Below are 24766 nucleotides of genomic sequence, written 5' to 3' on the forward strand. Positions count from 1 at the left end.
AAAGAGTGATTGTTTTTAATTGCACAGGGGTCTTACCACATTAAAATGCTAAGTGGTTCATTTGAAATAGTATTTCATCAGTTGCAAAACATTAACACAGTTGAAGAAAAAAGTTTAAAGACTGAGCAATAACTACTCATTTGCTCTAAAAAAAACTTGAATGACTCATTAAAATGAGGAAAATCTGTATGTCATTTGAACTGACTGCTTACTCTACTTTTTATTGTCATCCCTTTTTAAAATAGGAGCCAGTAACACAGCAGATACCTTATTCCAAGAAGTGCTGGGTCGCAAGGACAAAGCTGATTCAACAAGAAACGCGCTTAACGTTCTTCAGCGGTTTAAATTTCTCTTCAACCTTCCCTTGAATATTGAAAGAAATATCCAGAAGGTATAACCCTTTAAAAATACTTTTTGCTGAAATTAGTCTGTTACCTTTTTTTGTTGAATATAAATGGTTTTTGTTTTTGTTTTTGTTTTTGTTTTTTTTTTTAAGGGCGATTATGATGTGGTTATTAATGACTATGAAAAAGCCAAGTCCCTCTTTGGAAAGACAGAGGTTCAAGTATTCAAAAAATGTAAGATATGGGTTCTGTTATTTGCTGGGGTTTTTCTTGGGTTGGTTTTTTTTTCCTAACTTAAAGGGTAAAAAGCACATAGTAGTCTAAAGAGCTTTACGTGAGATTTATGTGGGTTTTAATCCATACAAAATATGGATTTATAGGAAACAATTACTCTAAGCAGTATTTCTGGCAAGTTTTCTGGGTGAGGTCTGTATTACGTGAAATCTAAAACGTTAAATTGCAGACAATTTATTTATTAAGGCTTGGTATTACTGGACACTAAAAACAATTACAATTAAAATGGGACTTTGAGTATCTCTCACTGGCATATTGTTGGAAAGACTTATAGGTCCAATTTTCTGTTTTTGTACAACTGTCATATACAAAATTTTCAGATGTGGCTTTTTATAAAATGAGTTATATGGATTTCCACATTAGCTTCAGGAGTGTCTGATGTCCTAGAAAATAACATAATTTTCAGTTCCTACCACTGCTGAAGGTACACATTGGATTTATTTCCTCTCCTTACTCCTAGATTATGCTGAAGTTGAAACCAGAATTGAAGCTTTAAGAGAACTTCTGTTAGATAAGCTGCTCGAAACTCCATCAACTCTGCATGATCAGAAACGTTATATAAGGTAATTATTTGACTAGAGTCTTCATCAGATATACTAATTTTAAAGCTGTAATTAGAGTATTTTGAGATTTAATGGTTAGATAAAGAGTGGCAGTGGATTGGTTCTTGATTGTTTATTGAATGATTGAAAAACAGCTCTTGATTGAAAACAATTTAATGAAGGATAATCGAGATTGAATTTAATTTTTTGAATCTCTAGGCATGTTTAGGTTCTGTTGCTTCCTCTAAACCGTAACTTTGCAAGCTATAGCTGAAATCAGTGCCTATATGCTACAGATCTTAATATAGATCCCTTATTCATTTGTCTTACACCTCAGCTTCACTTCGTATTGTAATGGAGTCCTCCCAAGTCAGATAATAGAAAGGTTTTAATCCAGACTGTCATTTAGATTTGGTTTTGTCTCTTTTATTACTTGCTGTAAATAATGAAATTGCTCTATATTTCATGAACCAGTTCCCCAGTTTTCCTTGAGATTCCTAGATTTTCTGTCATTCACAAAGCTGATGTTGCAGTCTGTTACAGGCATAGTGACATGAGTTGGCTGGACCTTCTCTGCAAGTAGGCCTTAACCTGCTTTACAGTCCTTGAGAACTTTAGAGTTCTCTGGAACATTTGATGGCTTTACCTGGAAAGCTTTTGAGTTTTGGAAGTCACTAAGGCTCCCGGTGTGTTTTGGCATTCTTAGTGGGTTTTTTTCACTTATCTTAAAAGCTGTAGATCAAATGCACTCTGTTTTTAAAATTCTGACACCTGCACAAGGTAAATTTTCTGGAGACGTGCTAAAAGGGAATTAACACAATTTTAATTGTAAAATTTTTTGCATGAACCCTGCTATTTTTGAGTTTTTTTCTTCCTCCATATTTTTGGTCTGACTGTCTCTTATGTCTAAGGCTGAGCAAGACTTGAAATACTGTGGTTTTCCCTTTCAGATATTCAGTGTTTAACTGTACAATTAGGCTTCAAATAATATTTTCCTCTCATTTTATTATGATATTTACAGTGATAATTATTTTTATTTAACAGCCAAGTAAATGTATTTTAAGGTCAGTGGTAGTTTTTTGGGGTTTTTTTGTGTCTAAGGAAAGACTAAAGTCCCTTTAACACTGAGGAAGGACTTAAGCTCATAATTCAGAAATGTCACCCTGTCAAAATGATTGGTTGTGTAATGTTCCTATCCATTCAACCAATTCTACTTTGACATTTTATTTTTTATTCAAGTACTGCAGACAGTTTGCAGAGAAGACAGAATTTTCCAACACAGCTCTAATTAACATTAGGTATTATTTTAGTAATACAGCTTTTGTGAAGGATTTAAACATTCCCTGCACTGCTTAATGTAAACAGTCACTGTGGTGCACCTTGAGCATCTTGAATTTTTCAATCTGTCCCAAGTCTCATTAATGTGAAATATAATGGAGCATATTAAATAGCAGAGCAGCACTTTTTGAAAATTCTCTTGAAAGTACTGTTGGCAGATCGTCTTGAATGCCATATGTTAGACTGTATTACTTCTGTGTTCTCTTTGAAATCACAGCAGTGGGCTTCTAATACTCCTCTCTCCCCAAAGACAAAGGGTATTTTGCTTCTGCATATTAGAAGCCCAGATCTTCTGCAGTATCTCTCCCCCCCAGCTTCCTCCCTCCTCATTTTTTCAGATGTGCACAAATCCTAATGCAAAAAAAACCACAACAAAATCTAAAACCAAAACAACCAGGAGCTTGGTTTACATTTATTTGTGCGTATGCATGCTAAAATTAATGAGCTGCCAAAAATGAATTAATTCTGTACTTACTTGTTAAGGTTACATGATGATACAATCAGGACATACAAAGTGGGAAGAAAAATACCATATTTTATGTGCTTCAGATGTCATTGCTGATTCCAAGTGAAACATGACATACTGAACTGCAGCCTTGGCAGCTAAAGAGCTTGGTTTCCCAAGTACTTTACTAGAGGCAGAACTGGAAATATATATAATAATGTGATATTAAATATATATATTTCTGTTTATTTCTACAAGTTTTTTTAATGGAATTTTGCTTCACTAAATTAGAAAGGGAGAATGCAAAGCTTGTGTTTGCATTGGGTATCACTGTATCTTTACAGTTATTCTTGAATTTTTTTAATTATGTGAAAAAAAAAAAAAAAGAATTTCTTAGTACATCTTTGGTCTGTTGTAATGAGGCCTCCAGTGTGTCAAGTCAGAGCTGTGATTTTTGGACTGGGTTTTACAGATATCTTTCTGATCTTCACGCGCCTGGGGACCCTGCTTGGCAGTGCATTGGTGCTCAACATCAGTGGATTCTGCAGCTCATGCACAACTGTAAGGAGAGCTATGTCAAAGAACAAAAAGGCAAGGATATATTTTTGTTTTATATCTATTTGACACTTAGGAATTTGGCATTGCCTTTTATTTGACAAGTTTTAGTGTACAAATGATATTTGGGTTTTTTCCCATCAATTTTGATAGCTTTTTTCAAAGCTGAATACTGACTTGCATTTTTTTCTTTATTTTAAAAACAAAACAGCAGTTGGAGCTTTCTTTTTGTTTAAATTATAACTTTTAAGTTCTTTACATGGGAAAAGCATTAAATTTCAATCATTTATCTGAAGTTTACTGTCTTCTCAAAGTACTTCTTTGAGGTCACATGAAGTTTGGATTGTTGTCTGAATCTGCCAGTTTGATTTCTTTGTCACAAGATATGCTGTTAATATATGGATATGCAGGGCATTGGGGCATAGTGGAATAGTGGATAATTTCTTGATATGCAGTGAATTATAATACAGTGTTCTCTTGTTCTTTGTTCAAAATTCAGATTAGAGTGTTCAGGCACAGACCTGCAAGTTGGACAAATAAGATATTTAGACAATGTTATATTAAGAGAGATGTATTAATACTTAGTTGTATTCTGTCTTTGTCTTTGCCAATTTTGCTCCTCAAGGATATGTGTGCTTATAGGTATTGAAAACTCTATTAGACATTCTGGGCAGGATTTTTGTAGCTGATTGTCAAACAGTAAACATTATCAAATAACTTTTTTTGCTGGACATGATGTATGTAGGAAGGGAAGGTTAACATTGCGATTGCTTGCTAAACAAGCTAAAACCCAAACCTAAGTGAATTTTAAGGACTTACTTCAGATTCAGTCACTGATATGACAAGCCAATGGTGAAGTCTCAGTGGGACAAAATTGCTCGAGATGTCTCCATCCAAGTAGGAGGTTCACCCTTTAGTCACTACAGTTGAAATAATTTCATTTTCTTATATAGAAATCTCCTGTCCTCTTTAAGAGATTTAGTGACGTATCATTTTATCCTGGCCACTGGTAAAGGCAGCCAGGACAAATCCCCAATATTGACATGAAGTAAATCTTCTTTTCTATGTCCTCTGTGGGTTTCAAATACTGTCTGTTTTCAGTTAATCCAACTTGTGTTAATATTATTTCCAAAAACTGGAAGGTACATCAAGCTGTGCTAAACTTTGTCAGATTATTTGACAGTGTGACCTGAAGGCTGACAACTGCCAACAGCAAATTATTCAATTGGATGTTTCCTTTGCTTTTAATAGGCAATTACTAATCATAAAAGATGCTGTAATCTAATCATTAGCTAATTGGTTGCATGTATTTCAACAGGTACAAGTAGGATGGGGAATTTTCTCAAGTCCCATATATTACGTACTTTACAGCAGCATTATATTTCCACTGAGGAATATCAGTGTGTATTAGTGTACTGCTTCCCCTGAATCATAAACAACTTTGCTGGTTTGCTGATTAGTCTTCAATTATGTAGATTAATGTTACATTGTGATCAGATTTGGCTGATGTTGCTCACACAGCATTGCGTTTAGCTTATGTCTTGCTGTGTTATACCACAGAGTCATAGAATGGCTATTTGGGAGGTAAAAAAAATGCATGCAGATGATGACCATATTATGTGAAACTGTTGGAATCTAAGCCCACATGTTTTAAGGAGTGAGCGAATAGGCATATATGACAGCAGACCAAAAATTCTCCTGCTCTGAAGTATTCTGAAGCATAAGCAGCCATTCTCCAGCTTCTCTAATGGTCAGATACTTCCATTAAAGGTGCAGTTCTAAGTACAGGACCCCCATGCAACTGGCTGGACCTCTTGCTTTGCTGACATAGTAGTGCTTGTAAATACATGTATTTCTTAACTTTTTATGTTTGCTGTGTAATGTTTATCTGCTTTACTAATGGAATAGGCATTTACTCTTATTGTTTTGTGAAACCTTTTTTTTATATGATTATGAAACATTGATGGATTTATTTTATAAATCTGATTGCATGCTACTATTGCTGCCCGCTGGAAGCACCTGAAGTAGGTAAAACCAGTTTGCTGCTGGTACTTAGTATGTAGATATGTTACAGAGAAGGAGATGCGTGAGATGTAATAGACAGGAAAAAGCATTTTTGAAGGCTAGGAAAGTAAAGCTTAACAAGGAAGAGAAATATGCTTGCTCAAAACAGTATTTCTTAAATCTCTAGCAAGAGATAATTTAATGGTAAACTGAATTGTGCTGGTATTTTATGCCTTGTATTGGCTAAAGTCTGAATTGCTTCTTCTGAACTTTGGACTTATGATTTGTACAAATCTGGGGGCTTTCAAACCTGTCATCTGGATAATAAATGGTTTCCCTCAATTAAGATTTTACATATTTGTAATTTTTAACTTTACTTAGTAATTCCACTATTATTAGGGCATAATTGTAGTTTTCCACTATGGTTTGTGCTTCCCAGATTGTTGGAGTACAGGAAACATGGGGGAATATAATGACGTAAAATGACACGAAAATAAATGTAAATAAATGAGGTTTAGTTTAAAATTTGCCTGGGGCACTGGGCAGGTAGCCAAAATGAGTTGAGCAATGAGACTCTTAACAGGAGTATCAGGGAGTGAAGCTATGGAAATTAAGACCATTTTCTGTGTGGCCAGTGGTTATTTGCTTAGACTTTAATAGTGGCTTAGTAGGTTTCATGATCCTTTCAGCTAAAATGGATAGGGACTCTAATCCATTTACTGTCCAACTGACTGAAAAACTCTTCCATTTCTTAACAGGTCTTTCTGAGATACTGTGTAACATTATTAACAGGTGGCTAATTTGCAGTATCCTTTAAAATTGTAAATGGAAGCACTAACTCAGTTGTAGTGTGATCATTCTGCTGCCCTTTGGGTTGTAAAATATGTAATATTACAACCTAATCAAATTCCCAACATAGAGACGGTTCTCAAAACCAGAGTATACTAGTTTGGTCATTCTGATTTTTGTTGTAGTCCTTACTGCTGGGGGAAAAAAAAAAAAAAAAAGGCAGTTTTTGCAGCACGCAGAGTATGATGCACTGCTCTCCAGATATTGCAAAAAACTGTACAGACTTTTTCTGTGCCAGAGTAACGGCAGATGTACATCGTGTGAAGGAGAGAGATGGAAGCTTGCTCTTTCTTCTGTGCCACACTGAGATTCTATTCACCTTGCAATGAATGATCCATCTTTGTTAGATCAGACAGGCCGGCAAGGCTTGTGTCAAAAGGGCCTTTTCAATTTGTTATCCTAGCAGCTGGTTCTCTTCCATTGCCTTTGCTTACTGTACATCTGGAAGAAGACTTCTTGCAGCTGGGAGCCATTTCATGTCTAAACCACATCCCCTGTCCAAAGCAGAAATACCCTTTTGACAGCAGATGTCAAGCAAACCCTTAATGGCTTATTAATTAAAAAAAAATATAAAAAAAAAAAAATTAAAAATCAGTACAAAATTTGGCACTGGGTTTGTTTTCCTCTTTTACCACCTGTATCTGTAACTTTGCTGTTATTTAGAATTTTTAGTAGCATCTGATGTGTTCAGATATATAACCCTTTAAATAATATTTAACATATTATAAAGACAGTAAATATTGTTATTAAAAAGCAGCACGGGTAGTTTGAAATCAGAATTGAAAATATTGGTACTAGTGAAGATAAAGTGAAACTCTTCTGTGGCCAGAAGAGATTTTACCTTGGTGTCTGCTTTAGTCTTTTAAGTCCTTATTTGGGCAATTAAGTAAAAGCAGGTTGTTTTCAAAGTTGCTGGTGATCTTAATGTCCACTGGAGCTAGTGCTAGTAAAATGATGTCATTTTTATTTATGTGCTGAACTTGAAGTGTTTGGCTCTTGCTTCAGTATTTTTTGGCCGGCAGGACTGACATAAGGCTTACCCGTAGGCTGTGAAATACTTAGAACACCACTAGAAATAATAGGCCCAATTACCCTTTTTGTGGTAAATTGAAAAATAGGATTTAGTGTAATGAGGATGAGCCTTAAGATTTAAAAAAGCATTCATTTTTGCATGTAATCCAAAAAGATTTTTTTCCATAAAGTGCAGCAGTTTTTATCTCCTGCACTCATCTCTTTGCTAGAAATACAACCCATTTTTCTTCTCAATCATTTAAAAATGTCAGATGCCTGGTAAGTGTAATGGTAGCAAGAAAAAGTATTCCAGAAGAAGAATAAAATGCAGTCATTCATCTGTGGAGCAGGTTAATTTTTCAGTAATTTCTCCTGCTTGCCTAATTTCTTGCCTAGACAAATTGAAATTCTCAATGCAGTGTCCTTGAAAGGAATCTTATCCTGGTTGTGTCAGTGCAGGCTCCAGGCACTGTGTGTTTGGTCAACAAGCAACAGTGGGTGGTCAGGCTGTAGCACAGGACAAGGGCCCGCTGTGCACAGGAAAAAATGTTCAAAGGTGTTTAAGGGTGGTAAGGAAGTCTGCCGCCCTTCAGAGAGTCCGGAGGCTATAGATCATCAGCCTTCCCTCACTATTGTAGCCTGTGAGAAAAAAAAATTCACTGTAAAATGCATAATGGATGCAAGAATACAGTAACTGTATTCACCTGGTTGTACATCTGTAGAGTCTTTTCTATTTTTTTTAAAACTTTAATCTGTATAGGATAAAGTCTGTGTAATGAATGAAGTTTGACTTACGGTGGAAAATCGTGCTGAAAAACCATTCAGCCTGAGATTGGTTACTTGTTAACATTTTTCTTTGTGACTGCAGAAGGCGCTGGCCCTGTGTTTTCCCCTGATCAACGAGTAGCTTTTGTATAAAGCTTTAGCTTAATGTCACATAAGCGCTGCTCAAACCTGGCAGAATTGCAGGGTAGCTGAGGCTGGGTTGCAGAAGGGAGGCGAAAGATGTGTGACTCCCACGCTTAACCTCTGCCTGTCAGACTGCTTGGGGAGGAAAACCAAGCAGAGCTGTGGAGCAATGGGTGTCACACAGAGCAATTTTTACATGGAGTTCTGTAATAGTTTTGAAATAAGAAAGTAAAGCTGCTTTTAAAGGTGGAGATAATTGACTGGTTTTCAGGTCATGGAAAAAATCCATTTTAGGGAAACTTTGTGTTAGTTGTTTTTCACTGAGGCTGCAGCATGCTGCGTGCAGGTAACATCTCAAGAAGTGGGATCGAGGTAGGGTACAAGAGCCGTAAGTACTCTAGGCATTTAAATACCCTGTAGCAACTCTAGTATTGATAAATGTAGAGTAAACCTGCAGTAAAGGCTCAGCGCAGGTGACTTTTGGTTTATAGAAAGTGAAAGCACAAATTAAATAAATTACCTCAAAAAGCATTGTGTTGGTTTGTTTTTTTAGATACTTATTTTGGTAAAATCTTACTGCACGACAACAGTTGAGGTCTCACAAAACTGTTCAACTATTTATATCTCACACAGAATCTGAATGCTTTTATTTCATTCTACAGAGCTTTAAAATACCTCTGCACAAAAAAAGTTGAAACCCAGTAAAAACCTCTTAAAAAAAATAAAGCAATGTTAAGATTCTTAAAACTTCTTACTTGATCTTATCATGATTTTAGAGTTGTAAATACAATAATTAATGATACTTCTGGTTTGTCATGACTGTTTGGCAGAAGAAGAGAATGCACTACATTTACTTTTCCTGTGTTTCCTTGGCTAATTACATACTTGGCACTGGAGTCACTGACAGATATGCTCCATGTAGATGCTGTATTTTGGAAAAAATACTCCTGTAACTTCAAAGATGCAGTATATTTAAAAAAAAAAAAAAGAAGATCTGCCAGAAATGTGTTGTTCATGCTGTTTATAAAACATCTTAAAGCCTGTTAGCACAGTAAAAAGTTAATTTCTTTAAATTTTAGGTTGTTTCTGTCTTATATTCAGGATCTAAGAATGTAGAAACAGTACACAAATCGATTAATGAATAGGCTGTAAATTAGTATTTAGATAGTTTATTTAGGTTTATAAATATTATTGTCTACAGTCCATACTAATACTAATTCATTGTATTACATTATGCTGCTAAATTTAAGCTGCTGGCTCCAGAGAGGGAACGAGTTGTGATGGGAGAAAAATTGTTTGCAAGTTAACTCTTACTGCTTTCCAAGATACATGTGTTAGTGTGCAGTCTTCAAGCGCTATCTTCTGGTAGGGTGAAAGCAAAATCAGCTTCACTAATGTAGTCCAGATGTTTATTAGTCCTGAGGGTGTATGAGCTGTTGTAGTTCCCTGCTGCTGTGTTATACTTGCTTGTAATGCTAGACAACCAATTAAGAAATTAGTTCATGTTAAACTTTCTTTTCCTGGTACAGCTGCAAACTGATGATGCGGTTTTTCTGGTGGAACAAGAGAGTATTCTTTATGTGTTTTCTGTTACTGGTGAATATATAAACCATTTGGGCAGCATGGGGTTAGTGTATCAGCAGCAATACAGAATTTCCAGTTTTACAGCTACCTCAAGGAAATGGTTTTAATTGAACTAATTCACATTGAGATGTTTTGATAAGTGTGTCTGTTTTTCTTAATTCTGAGGTTTAATTGGCACTGTCATTTTTAGAGACCATCTGTTTACAAGAAATTCCTCATATTAACAAGGTGTTTGAAAGGTGAGAACCTAAATTCTATGCAAAGACATCAAAGAGGGTTTTGGCGTATCGTGTTTTTTTGTAATTGTGTTTTTTGTGAAAATAGCATTGCTGCACTCTTGGGGGTTTTTGTAGTACATGTTTTAACTAGCAATGCCTGGTACAGTTCTGATTTGTCCTTCTTGACATACATTTTATTTGGCCAAATAAAACACAGATATGTTGAATCTGAATTACATTCTTATGGAAGCCCAAGAATTATGTAAGGCACTTTAAATTTCTCAGGGTCTTCTATAGAATTTTCTTTTTATTCTGGGTAGAATCCCTACCAGATACTGAATGCATACTTTTTTTTTTAAGTGGAGAGGAATCAATTTGCTTTGTTTTTACTTCATTTAGTAAGGTTGCTGGAATATTCCCACAGAAGCTAGTTACTGCCAATTTACAACATTTAAGATACGTTTTAGAAGTCATAGGTGCTTCAATTATAAATGCTGATGATGTGTGGCCTTACAACTATCTGTTGCATGGATAGTTGCATAGTTACATGTTCATAATTAAAAATTTGCTCTTGTAGCATACATACCTACTTTAAAAACTTCAGAAAGCTTTTGGGTTTTGCTTTTTTGTTATTTTGTATTTTTTGTTTGTTCAGAAGAAAAAGTCTTTCCCCAACTTCTCGTTCAAACTCATTGTAGATCTATGGTGTTGGTGGATGATACACTTAAATCACTGCAGTGAATTCCATATTGCTGAAAAAGCACCCATTTTAAAGGTGTCATAAAGATGAGATGTTTTAAATTAGTGGTGTAGGAGTTAAATAGTGAACAGAATCATCACACAAGCTAAATAGAACACAGATGTGTTCACTGAGTGAGTTAATGCAGTGTGTCCATCATGATTGTGAAAGATGTAGCAAACTGGATCTATTTACTTAGGTGTCTTACAATGTGAGCAGTAATAAGATAAATGGAAGAACCGATAGCTCGGTACTGACAGTGCTACAGTGAAAAGCTACAAGAAATCCCTTTAAAAGCCACTAAAGAAATATGGGAAGAAGAACTTCTTTCAAAAGGAACTAAAACCCAATAGTGTCACCTATTGGAAGTTCACAATAAGTTTCACAGTACTTAATATCTCTCTTAAGCCCCAGCTGTTGAAGTAAAGTGGCTAGGTATATCTCTACTGCCATGCTGCTCTGACAGCAGCATAAATTCAGAATAAATATTCTTAAAATCCTTTTTACTTTGTGTTACTCTTGAATCCAAGTAATGCAATGTTACAGCTGGTGGTCTTACTGTGTGGCCTTCTTGTTATTTTAAGTGAATGTAGGTATTGATGGAAAAGATCAAGCAATATAAACTCAAATGCTGAGGTTCTCACGACAAAATTCAGCATGAATTACCAGGAGAGTTTTCATCACAGTATAAGGAAGAAATATTTTCACTGTGAGAACAATCCATGTCTGAAGTAGCCTTCCCAGGGACATAGTACAATCCCTGTTGCTGAAGATTTTCAAGATGCAACTGAACAGGATGCTAGATAATCTCATCTAGGCTCCCTTTCCCACAGAGGATCAGGCCAGAATATGAAGTCCCTTCCAATTTGGGCTCTTTTATAATTCTATCAATTGCAATTAATTTAAGTTTAGTAGTTACATCTCAGTTGACCAATGCTGAAATATTTTTTTTAGTATTTCAGAAATGTGTTTTTAAGGGGAAATGCATAAACCAGCAATTTATACTTTAAAAGAAATATTGGCAGTGTTACAGTATGTCCTGGTTTGAGCATTAAAAAAATCATCTTAGTCTGATCACTGTTTTATGGTTGTTTTCCAAAATGTATGTTAGACTCCAGGTATCCACCTTCATCAGACGACGCCATTGCTTAGGACTTGCTAATAAGGACCTACATATGGACAGGCACCCAAAGAAAAATTATCTGATACACTGGGAAATACTTAATGTATTTGTAGATATGTAGAAGTATGGGGTGTTTTACAGACATGGACAAGCATACGGTGGCATTAATTCATCTGCTTCATAATAGATGGATTCTGTCTACCTGAACTACGTAGAGGTCAAACAGCTAAAGAGGAGTAGAACACACATGCTAATTAAAGTAAAAACAGAGAAATGTATAGATCAAAGAATTATATTTCTCACATAATACTTGTGGATTTAGTTTTGCTACAGGAGTGGTATTTGGTGGTATTATTGAATAGTGTTGATATAGATGAACAAACAGTCTAAATAAGCAAAATTACGTATGTTTCTGTAATAACTTTAGCCTTTTATCACTTCTGAATGACATTAGAATTCCACATGCAGCATACAGTTTTGTGTCAATTGATGTGCAAAATCGTTGTAACTTTTTTTTTCCTTTCTCCCTAGGCAGCACAGTGCTCCACAGCCCCATGTTAGACCTAGACAGTGACGTGCGTCCGTCCCCAATTGGCCATCTCAGTCAAACTGCTTCACTGAAGAGGGGCAGCAGCTTTCAGTCTGGCCGTGATGAAGGTAGGCATCTGTTTTATTTGGAAAAAACAAAGTTGCACTTTGCCATGTCCGCTGTATCGTGTAGTAAAAAAACCCAAGCAGAAACCCACACTCTGTGTGTTTGTTTTGATTTGGTAGCAAATAAAAGTGCTTATTCCCGTGTGTTACCATTGCTTACTAAAGGAATCCTCTGTGTTCTTTGCAAGCAAAGAGCAGGTCATAGCTGAAATCTGCTTCTTAAAATGTAGTACAAGTAGTAAGAGTCTTTTTTTTAATACAAAACCAGATTTTAAAAATTATTTCTTTTTTATGCCTAACCACCTACTGTCTATCATCTTTTGCTGTTATACATTCATGTGTTTGCTAAAATACCTCTCCTTGCATTTGCTTCTTCCGTAACTTGACATATCTGGTCCTTGTTCTCCAATTCAGTAAACTCAGAAAGGGAAACAAAAGGTATGACTAAGCTTGAGCAGTGTGTCCCCAACCAGTTGAGTCCTTGTGTGTTCTCAATGTCTTCAACACCCTTGTCCAAACAGCTTAATCTCAAGAGTCTTTCCATGGTGACATCACAGGAGAGAGAAAGCATGTTTTTTTACTGGATAGGTCATGTCTTACCAAAGTACTTTTTTGCAGAAAGCCATTTTTTATGAAGAACTTTCTGGCTTTGGTCTGCTTTGATGTTATTCTTCTCTCAATTCTGCAGACTTCCTTGAAAAACCATCTATAAATATCTGATTTTTTTTTTTTTAAGTGAAAAGAGAAAGAAAGGGAGCCTTTCAAAAACATAGAATGAGGAATAAAGAAAATTGTACAGTCTTGTGCTGCCCCAGAGTATCTTCATATGCATGACAAAAAATTGCATCGCAGTTTGAGGTTGAATGTATTTCAAAATGTAAACTACACAGGCTCTTCAAAATACGTGTGTACCAAGTAATTACATTACTGCATTACTGTTACCTTTGTCCTTCCTCAGCCCAAAGTCTTGCATGAAATTGATGAACAAGCATTATAAAGCAAAACAGTAAATTGCTGGTTGTTGTTGGATGTCATCCACTAACAATACACGTGTCATGCTTAATGTAGCAAACAACGTCCAAAATACAGTTAACTTTTTCCTGGTTTGAATACTTTTACATGATTCTCTGTGTAACTAGTTGCATCAAAGGAAAGCAATTCCAATTCAGTCGGTTATCTTTGCTTTTAGAATCTTAGTTATGGATCTATAACCTTTTACAAACTTGACAAAATAAGTCTTTAAGAGGCTTTGCAAATTCGATAACCAGCAGTTTAAATCAAGATTCAAAGGAAAGCTGGAAGATCAGAGTTCATAATACTTGACGAGCCCAGTCCACCTCAGAGACCCTAGAACTAGAATGAGTTGCCTCTGAGCTGAGTTCATTTGGTGCCTAGGTGGACATTCCCACTGCATGCTTAGGGACTGTTGAAAGCTCTATCATCCTTGTCTGGGTGGAGAGCCAAAGCAAACAAACCACTTAAGATACCTGTAGAAGAGGTGCCATTCCAAATATGCTATGATGTACTCTGTTTTCAAGTTGCTTGTGCATCTTTTTGCTTTTTAGTAAATTCCCCAGTGTGATTGACAAGGATGGTCTATGGCAGTATTTTAATTCAAAACTGCAGTATTCACGTAACATTCAGCTTTTGCCTGAGCCAAATTTTCACAAGGATATGAAAACAATGCCTCTAGTTTCGCCTTTATGATATAGCACAGATTATAATAGAATAAACCGAATAAAAGAACATTTCTGCTTTAGTACAGATTGGAGCTTTCTCTTAAAAAAAAAATAAATATCAAAATATCTTGAATTTACAGACAGAATGTCCTTTTGACATGATGTGTCGTATCTTCTTATCATAAATATCTATTGTCTGCAGACCCTGACTAAGGCAATTTCTGAAATAGGCCTGAAGTGTGCTTCCTGGCCAGGAAAAGAATTTCATACGTGAAGTGTATTTTGGCAGCATATTTACAGTTAGTAACAGACATCCCTGGGTGTCTTGAGTTAGTGCTGGAGCTTATGGCAAAGAGGAGATGGTTTCTCAAAGGAGCTGAAATCTTTGGGTTAGAACTTGGGGGTTTCTCGGTGTTACAGAGTCTCTGTGGCTCTAGAAGTGTTGGCACAGCTTTCTGGCATAGTCACAGCCTATGTTAGTAAGAGGAGTTTTTTCTGCTACTGGGTCTAGATCAGTTCTCTGACAGTCCTAAAGCAAACTGGCAAAAGTAGTGCTTTGGTATCCTATCTGTGCCCACACTATGAGCTTTGCTGGTTGAACTTTCCTGAAGTTTTCATGCCTCCTTAACAGATGCATCACCATCAGCAGAGAGGCTTAAGTTATGTCAGTCTCTTTGCAAATTTTGAGCTCCCACTATGAGTTTTTGGGTTTTCAAATACTAATCCAGAGTCCCTAAACTTTTTGGCCATGAGGAAAAACAACTTTTTTGTAGTAGTGCAGATATTGATTTGCCCAGTAAAGAAATGGACCAATAATTGACTTGCTCATCAACAAATGGATGATGCTGGTAGCATCATGCTGACAAAATAATGGAGATTCAAGACTGGCTACTAACACAATAAAATGGTGAGGTTCTGGTGAAGCACACTAGATACCTAATCTGCTGCAAGGCAACTATTTTTGCCTAACTGGAGAATTTAAGTTCTGTATAGACAATATTGTCTAACAGATTAAAGACAGAGTGCAGTTTGACTCAACAATTTTCTGCATTTCCACAGTTACATATAATAATATCATGGTTTTAATGTTATAATTTATAAAAGACCGTAGTTTTTTATTCCTAAAAATTCTGTCTTATTTTTCCCAACATTTCAAACTGAACTCTTAATTCATGAGTTTAAATAGAAGTCTCTTATCACTATTATCTGTATATGTTTTTTGTTAAAACCTCCAGTTTCAGTGGAGAAGGCAGATGGCTACAGAACAATATTTCACAGTTTGCTTTGTTTGCTGTATTAATCAGCACCTTTCTTCTGCTCCTTTTCAACTTTCTCCTTACCTTCCCCTCCAACAAACCTCCCTTTGCTCCATTTGATAAGTAACGGAAAAAAATTATCTGGTACCAAAATATAAGCTATTTTTCTGATGTGTTTTAATAGCTGATGTACCAGGTGTGTAAGTAGGCTTTCAAAGTGAGAGATGCTGCAGTATTATGTATCATGATTGTGTTCTTCATCTAAGAATCTCAATATATACTTAGTGATATGTTTATTGAGTTTAAAAAAAAAAAAAAAAAGTTGGAATGCCCCCTGTTTTTCAGAGGAAAGATTTTACCAGCAAATGGAAATGAACATGAGAGGTTGGCAACTTGCCTCAGACCACAATGGGAAGGAAACTTCTGAGCCTTAAATAAAGCATATCTTCTAGTTGCTATTGTTTGGCTTAATCACAAGCATATCCTACCAGCCCTGTTTCTTCAGCATCACCAGCTCATCATTTGAGATGTCTGATGTCTTGATTGCTTTCATGTTACCTGACCTTTTAGAGCGGTTGGAAGACAGGCTGAATGGATTGTTAGGTGGATTGCATTAGATACCCCTGCAAAGGAGCCTATTCTTTATATACTGTCATAGTGTTGGCACCTAAGCATATGAGAAATGAAGAAGGAACTTGCATGTGTACCAGATATGCACACAAATATGAACTGAGCCTTATATTTTTCCACTTCTACCTGAAGGTTTTATATATACACTATATGTCACTTGTGTAATACAAAGCAGTTGTAGCAAGCTGTTCATACACTTTTAATTATTAATTTAAAAGTTTTTAATTTTGTTTTTTTCCATCCCCTCTCCCCCTTTTAGCTTGGCGATACAAAGCTCCTCAGCAAGTTGTATTTGTTGAAAAGTTGACAAAACTTGTTGTAAGTCAGCTGCCCAACTTTTGGAAGCTATGGATTTCTTATGTGAATGGAAGTTTATTCAGTGAGGTATGAATTCTTCTATATAAATTACTTTTAAGTCACAAAGCTCCATAATAATTATGTTTGAAGTATTATTTATCACTAGAAGAAGTGACTGGGCTTGTTTTAATCAGGGCAGTTTATAAAACAGTATGTAGACTCTTACATATTTGAGAGATGCTACCTGGTATAGTAACCTGTCTTGCAATAATAGTAGCCTATAGAAGTGAGTCTCCTAATTTTATTCTTAAAAGAATAAAAACATACAATGGAATTGCTTAAGACCTGCCAGTGGTGGGTCTGTGTGCTTTCCAGATGCCGGAGTCAATAAATGTGTGGTTTCACCTCTTACTCATAGCTGGCCAGCTGCCCTTCATTGGTGATCTGAAGTAATAACAAATTGCATGAAAGATAGAAATATGTAAAAGACAAAGTCATACAGAAAAAAGTATTTCCTTTCTTTGGAATAAGAGTACTCATTGCTTGAATTTTAAGTATTTGGAATCCAGGATAGGTTCAAGATCAGAGCTGCTGTTTTTATGTGCATGCTATATATAGAATTTGAAAGGATACATTTCATAATTTATATTACAGGGTTTGTATACAGCTTACCATCATAACCATTACCATATAAATATAATAGCTTTAGGGTTTGTGTTATTGCTAGAATTTGGTCACAGAGTTAGATTATGTTTTACAGAGAGTTCAATTCTGGTCCTCAAGCTATGTTGTTTCTCCTCCAGAAGGAGGACTATAGTGATGGCATATTCCCAAGGAGCAAGTCTGACAAAACAAATCCCACATAACTGAAGTTTAGTGGAAGGCAGCTCTCTGTTCCCTCAACAGATGATGAGGCATTAGATCACACCTCATCTGCATAGCTGTCACTGGGAAGTCCTGCCGACTGTAACTTGGATTCACTCATTTTGGGTTCTAAAAAACTCTGAAGGCAAGACCTGTGAAGAGATATAGAGCCAGTTGTGATAGTACAGAACAAGTGGAAAATAAGCAAACTTTTGAACTGCATGTTACTCAGATCAGCTTCTATATTGAACCTAAAAAATGGTGCATCCAAAACTTCTCAATTTAACTGTTGAGATATCATTTAATTTGTTGAGATTGTTTTTATCCTGCAGTTGTTACAGTGTCCTGCTGTGCTTCAATCCTTAAGACAAAGTCATGGTATTCCACTACAGAATTAACTCTAAAACAGAGCTACAGCCATAGCTGTCTACCATTCTTTGCAGCTTTTGTAGAAGGTAAAACAAATTAACCTTGGGAAAAGGGAATTTGGAAGCTTATTTTGTTATTTTCCTTTTCTCTGACTAAAGAGTTAATTTCTTAAGAGGTCATTCTATTTGTTGCCACTTCTGTAAATCAATATAACATTTTAAATTGATTATATTAATAGGCACTATATCCCTTTGTATGTTGCAGACAATATACAAAGCATTATAGCTCCAGTGAAATAGATTCTAATTGTGATCCTCGCTTTACATCATAAAATCAAAAGAAATACATAACACTCATAACACTCAGTGAAGGAAGTAGAATCAAGAATAAACCTTGCTACTGTTGACTTTCACAAAAACATTTAGTTTTATAAGGGAATTTACAACCTTTATATTTGAATGCAGTATTATTGGAAATTTGACTTTGTGAATTCACCTGTTAAGTTATTGTGGTATTTTTTTCCCTCTGAGTACAATGAAAAAGGAAGTAATTTCTAGAGAAACAGACACTTGAACTATAAACAAGGTTGAGAAATTCTGCTCATGAAAATGACTGCAAGTGGAAAATGTAGTGATCTTATGTCATGTCTGAAGAAAACATTGTTCCTACGTATTTAGGAAAGAAAAATAATAGGAGGAGGTGGTTTTCCTGTTAATCTCTAAGGAACATCTGCTCTTCTCTTGGGCCAGGTTATAAGAAATTAATCCGCATACACTTGTTGTTTTTTTTCTACTCCTTTGATCCTTATGAAAGCCCCCAAAGTTCTTTAGGAGACAGGAGTGTGCCCTCAGTTCCTTTTGTATATTTTGCGTGTCATAGTCAACTGAGGAGGAGTGGGAGAAGGGGGTGGCATAAGCCAGAAGACTTATTCTGGAGTACCTAACAATATCTGTCACCACATTGCTTTCAAAACTGAAGCTTTGTATGTGTTTCTATCAGAAACAATACAGATTTTGATTGTCCGTAAAGATTTTTTTTACCATTTTGCTTGCTATTTATTACTATTCAGGAAGCAAGGTGATTGCTACACTTTTTTTAAGAAATGTCCTGTAAAAACAGTATAGAGGGTCATTTCAGTTAGTTTATTCAAGTCTTCAAGACCTTTTAAAAATGAAGAAAGAAAATCCCCACATATGAATAACAAGCTTTATTTATTTTCTCTTGTTCAGTTTGTAGGTTTTTGGGGCGTTCTTTTTAGTTCTGAAGGGTTAGCTATATACCTCAAATATTGTCAGTTACAGATTTACGTGGTATTTTCAATAGTTAAAAAAGCTGAGTTCTTTGAATCAGTCTAGGTGAAGTAGTAACCGTTGGTCTTACCACAAAACAGTTTTGGTCTGTCTGTGCAGGAAAAGTTTAAGATTGGTCTTCAGCAAAACCACTAAAAAAAAAAAAAGATATCAAAGATCTCTTGAGTTTTTTTGTTGTTCTTTAATCTGTCTCTAAAACAGTATGAATTTTAAGTTAATACCTGAGGTTTGAAGGAATACAGCTTATTTTCTTTTTAAGGCATTAGGAGAGTGAAAAGGGTATTATATGCAGCAATAACTCATGTTGTTCTCCTTGTATGAAACTGTGTAATTCCGAGTTTTAAAGTACTGGAGTTAGACAGCTGTGTGTTTTCCAGAACTGTTAAGCAAGTGCTTTTTTCTGTAATTTATGCTCTCTTCAAATTGCTTGTTGTATCTTCAGAATCTGAAATGCTTTAGCTAAAAAGGCAATTTGAAAAATACAGCATTTCAAAGTAATGACTTGAAAGTAAACTTACTCTTTGAGAACACTCTTACCATGTTATTGCACTTCTTGTCCAGTAGATGTTGCTGTACATACATAAAACAGATTATCTAACTACGAAGTTCTTCATCTGCGTTTTAACCAGTATTTGAAATCACTTTTTCGTTACAATTTACTCTACTGTGTTCTCAGTAGACTCCACAGAAGGCTAGCACTGCAAACAGGAAGACTGTTAGTCAAACCATGGTTTTTTTTCAACTGTAACTGTCTCATTCAAAGTGTACTCACGTTCCTCAGTTTCCAAAGAAGTGAACTGTCCATGAAGATGCTGATAGTTTTACTGAGTCTCTTTTACAGTTACTTGAATTATTTAAAGAGTATTGTCAACAAAATGCTGTTTCTAAAAACAAATAAAAAACCCTCAACCCTTCCCCTCACATGTTACAGTTCCAAACTGCTGTCATTCCAAGAAGTGTCTCCCACCTTGCATCAATGCCCTTCTCTGGGCAGTTTCTGTGCTGAGAAAATTGAGCTTCTTCATCTAATCTTGATCCACAACTGGACTATATGTTTTTACTCTCACTAACATTGCAGCGAGAATACTTTGACCTCATGAGGTTCCTATTGCTTCAGCTACTCTTTCATGCTTATGTATGACTTGTGCCTTAAATATACATTGTTCCTCAGAACTAAACGTTAGTACACAGACCTACAGTGAGTTCATTGAGAGATATATGTAGTCTTTGCTTATTGAGATGCCATGAGATAGTTTTTGTAATTGCATCATAAACTCATCCGTTTTCACTTCTTCCCTTTGAAACCATTTCTTTGAGAATTATGTTAATGGTGGTTATGACATACTGACACTTGTCTATTCTCTTATTTTCACAAGACTGCTGAAAAATCTGGCCAAATGGAAAGATCAAAGAAAAATGCTAGGCAAAGACAAAATGATTTCAAGGTAAGTTATGAGGGAAAAGCCTTTCTTCCTTTCAGTTGTCCTTGATAGCAAGGTACTTTAGTATCACCACCTTGAAAATCAGATTTCTTAAATCATCTTTGTGCCCATATACCTCCTTCTCTATACTCACTGTGTGGAGCCACCTGTAACTCATACATTCAAAGCTGTTGTGTATAGCAAGTACATAGCTGGTAGAGCACACTGGTAGAGTTTTTTTCTTTATTTTTCTTTCCATCTTCTGATACAGAAAATGATTCAGGAAGTGATGCACTCTCTGGTAAAACTTATCCGTGGAGCTTTGCTTCCATTCAGCCTCAGAGAAGGAGAGTCAAGACAGTATGGTGGCTGGGAGATGAAATCTGAACTTTCTGGCCAGTGGCTAACACATGTTATCCAGACTGTAAGGTAAATGGATCTGTGGACCTACAAAATTATGCTATTCCTGGAATCTATGTGCTTTAAGACAATTGTTTTATTTATTGCATTAAGTGCCCTGACTAGTGAGAATGGTAACGTTTTCAAAAATAGGATTATAGAAAAATTGCTGATGGCAGATTTAGGATTCTGTGTGCAAGTGTAATCAATAATGTCTCGTGATACAGCCTTATTGTGTAATGATGCATTAATTCCTTTCTATAGCATTTTAGGAAAAAGTTTGAATAAAATATTTACCTGGCACAACATAGACACTCCATGAATGGAACAGGATTTGATTCTCTACAGTAGAAAGCAATTACCTGCTTCATTTTGCTACCCATCATCCCATCTCTACCAAAATGGGTGAAAATAGCATGCCTGTCACTGTAGTACAATTCTTAAATAATAATTTACTTTTACAGTTGTTTTATGGAAGGTAATACTCCTGCTTATATTGTCATCCTGCTCAGAGTTATGTTTGTAAACTTGGTAGTGTGCACATCATTAATTACAAAATGTCTCATTAATATGCAGGCTTAACTTCCATTTGTCTGTGGAGGCTGTTAGAACCATCATTGTCTCTTGGAAACTTGAGTAATACCTGAATATGATACTGTACTTCTTATTTGTTGTTTTCAAAGTAGGTAACAAGGAAAGCACAGAGGAAGAAAGGAAGGAGGTATAATCATGTATAGATGTTATTGTGGAAGGAACTAGTAATGATGCATACTTGTTGTCAAGTTAACAGACTACCCTGAAGTCTGTTGTCAGCTACGTTATCTGTACTTTACCCATTCAGAAAAAAAATTTTCCATGTGAAGTTTGGTTTTGGCTGAATTTTATGGAAAGGAGCTGACTTGACATTTGTTGAAAAGATGTAAAGGGGTCGGGAAACAGGTTTTGGCATCACTGTTGCCCTTTTATGGGAAGTAATCTAATTTCACTGAAATTACAAAATTCTAAAATGTAACACTTTCACATCTGTAACACTGGCTTGGGAATATAACCAGCAGGTTCTCCAAAGGCTGGTTGTGCTTCATAATCCTGCCACCCAAGTTGTGATTCCAGGCTGAGGCTATAGGATTTGTGAAGGCTCTTTTTCAGAGAATCTCCTCTTGCTTTCTGCCCACTGCCCTGGTAATGAACTGAACTGATAGCTGGGAAAATTCTCTCTCCTTCCCACTTTTCTCCCCACCTCATCTTTTTACTGATGCCTTACTATAGAAAACTGAGCTAGTCTTTAATATAAAGTGGTCAAACGTAGAGAAGAAAAGGGACAATCTGGAGAAGAGGAACTGAACATAACATCACGGGCTACTTACCAGCGATGACCAGGTCAGAAGTTGTTTGCAAACGCTGCAGGTATTTTTCAAGTCCACACACTTTGACAGTCTAATAAATTCCTGTAATTCACACCAACGATTAAGGTGGACTCTTCATGAAGGGTTTTCACATTGCATAAAAACCTTACTTGTTGCAAAGTTATGTAACAGTGTCTTTTTTTCATAGGTCCTAACAAAGTCATCATGAAACACATGGTAGAATTTTACTTTTTTCAGTCATCTCACAAGTGTTTTCCTGTTTTCTGCTTGTATTTAAGAATGCTAAATCTTAGAAATTGAAATAACAGGGAGCTGGTGTTACATCTGTGTGATCTTAATTTTTCTCCTTGTTTCTGCTTGTGTCAAACAACTTAAAGTGGAGTGATTGCACTGTCTTTCTCTTGAAACCCCTTCTGTCATTGCCCAGTATGAATATGTTAGAGCTATGTAAGTTTAAATTAGAGCTATGTAATAAATGTCATCAAGACTTTTGTGATATTGTAAGGACAGAAAGCCATGTATTAGTTGGGGTGAGCTTTTATGAGGAAAAGATGGTTTTAGGGGTGTGACAGCTGTGTGCTCTCTTAGAAATTGAATCAATTCTAAATACAGGACTTCTGTGCAGTCTGAAGTTTCTTAAACTTCTCACAGATGGATATTTATATCCTGTATTTCCTGGATGGCTGAGATAGTGCAGATTTATGTAACTTAGTAATTCAGTAGTTGTGCTGAACAGACAGCAGTCTGGTAAATGGTGAGGTTTTGATGGCTTATGTCCCACACCAGGGGCTGGAGCCTACAGGTGGATGATTGGAAATGTTCCACTTACTACTCCAGCTTGGTTGCTTGTGCCTTCCTGCTGTTCTTTGGCATTTTCTAGTACCTCTGATTTGCTCAGTCTTAGCAGTAGAGCAAACAGCAATGACTGCATTTGAATTGTCCTTACTTAAATATCCAACAGTTACATAAAAGCAATGCCTCACTTTGTGCCCTTAAATTTTGAGCTTAACTGCAGCCTTTTAGTTAAAAGCTGAAATGCTATTCCTTGTAAGCAGCTGCTGTGTTACTACTCCTAAAGGAAAAAATGGAAATTAGTGTTTCCATCCTCAGCTATAGTAGCTGGTGATCTGTGCCCGGAGTTGGGAGGAAAACAGTGAATTAATTCACTCTTCACTCTGCAGGTGATGCAGTAGCTGTATTTTGGTTCCCTAAATGTGTGTACTCTTGGCTTGCTGATGCACACCATTTATGGCAGCTTGATGGCTGTTACCATTTTAATGTGTGCAAACAGTATCTCAGATACCATGTTGTGAACCTAGTATTTGTTCTGTGTGTTCACATACAAAAAGCAAAAAAGCTACTTCTGCTCCAAAAGGATTATTCTTTAGTCGTAGGACAAGAGATGGATGCAGAAAGGCATGCAGGGAAGCGCAAGAGGACACTGGGAGAAGCTGACGTGTTACTGTACTGACTTTATTATAATGTTACAGAAAAAGAAATCTTTATTTGCAAGCTTCTGAATTAAGCAAACAATCTTCTCTGAATGGATTCATCAGTTTTCATGCACATGGAGCTACTGCATTCGCATGCACAGAAAATGTCTAAAAAGTTCAGTGAAGTTATATCAGCTTAAAAAAGCCTTGCAGATTTACGCTTCAATATAACTTTTTTTCCTTTCCAGGCTCAGTTCTGAGTCTCTTACTGCACTCGAGATACCAAATGATATGCTTCAGATCGTCCAGGATCTTATTCTGGACCTTCGTGTACGTTGCGTTATAATGACCTTAAAACACACAGCTGAAGGTAAGAAAAGGCTGCAGGTCTCTTTGCCTACTATCATATTTTTCTGCCTCTGATGTTCTAGAAGATAACCATGTTTGTTACGGATACTGTAATGGCACCAGACTCCTCTGAGTTCTGTAATATCTCACAAGAGTTACTCAAGTACTTCACTTTTCTGACAAACGTGTGTTATAAGTCTTTTCTTTCCTTAGTCTAATGAATACAGTAGTTTACATCTGCTTCCTTTGTGTTTAGACAGCTTTAGTGTGCAAGTGTTTTATGTCATGATGCAGCTTTTCCATACTGGAAATAACATTAATTTTCTTTTTTGAGTTCTTCTATAAAGTGAAGAATTACATAAGCAATATCCAACCCTCAAGAAAAATCCACAGCACTTTAGGAAGTATTTTAGTTGTGTGTTTTCCAAGGCATTTACTAACATAATAATCCCCAGGCTTCCTACTTTGTACACAACTTTTAACATAAATGTCTGGATTGTCAAGGCCAGCAACACATCCCCTGAACCTAATGTGACTCTGTGTGCATCAGAGGTCATTCATCATACCATCTTGTATTCAACTCTGAAACTTGAACGTGGATGAAGTAAATCTTCCATAAATAAGTCTCGTAAAATCAGGACAGATTGATCTACAGATTCACTTAGGAGAGGTTTTTTCCAAAAGATTAATTGCTCTCATTTTTTAAAAAATGGGCTTTTTAATCATACAGTTTAATCAGTTCTAAATCTTTAACATATGATTCATCATGATTTTGTAGCCTGACATG

At 36.0% G+C, this 24766-nt stretch overlaps 1 protein-coding gene across 1 annotated transcript in view; it reads left to right on the forward strand.

The window, feature by feature from the left end:
• EXOC2 (exocyst complex component 2) overlaps positions 1-24766 on the forward strand; it is a 110337-nt gene that overhangs the window by 34825 nt on the left and 50746 nt on the right. The window contains exons 7-15 of the mRNA XM_010000906.1: positions 246-391; positions 497-578; positions 1099-1201; positions 3436-3554; positions 12487-12612; positions 16434-16558; positions 20391-20459; positions 20707-20864; positions 23880-24001. Coding sequence (XP_009999208.1) covers positions 246-391; positions 497-578; positions 1099-1201; positions 3436-3554; positions 12487-12612; positions 16434-16558; positions 20391-20459; positions 20707-20864; positions 23880-24001 — 1050 coding nt within the window. The remainder of the gene's footprint in view (positions 1-245; positions 392-496; positions 579-1098; positions 1202-3435; positions 3555-12486; positions 12613-16433; positions 16559-20390; positions 20460-20706; positions 20865-23879; positions 24002-24766) is intronic.

This window comes from Chaetura pelagica, unplaced genomic scaffold (assembly GCF_000747805.2).
Source record: "Chaetura pelagica isolate M959 unplaced genomic scaffold, ChaPel_1.0 scaffold104, whole genome shotgun sequence".
NCBI classification, from domain to species: domain Eukaryota; kingdom Metazoa; phylum Chordata; class Aves; order Apodiformes; family Apodidae; genus Chaetura; species Chaetura pelagica.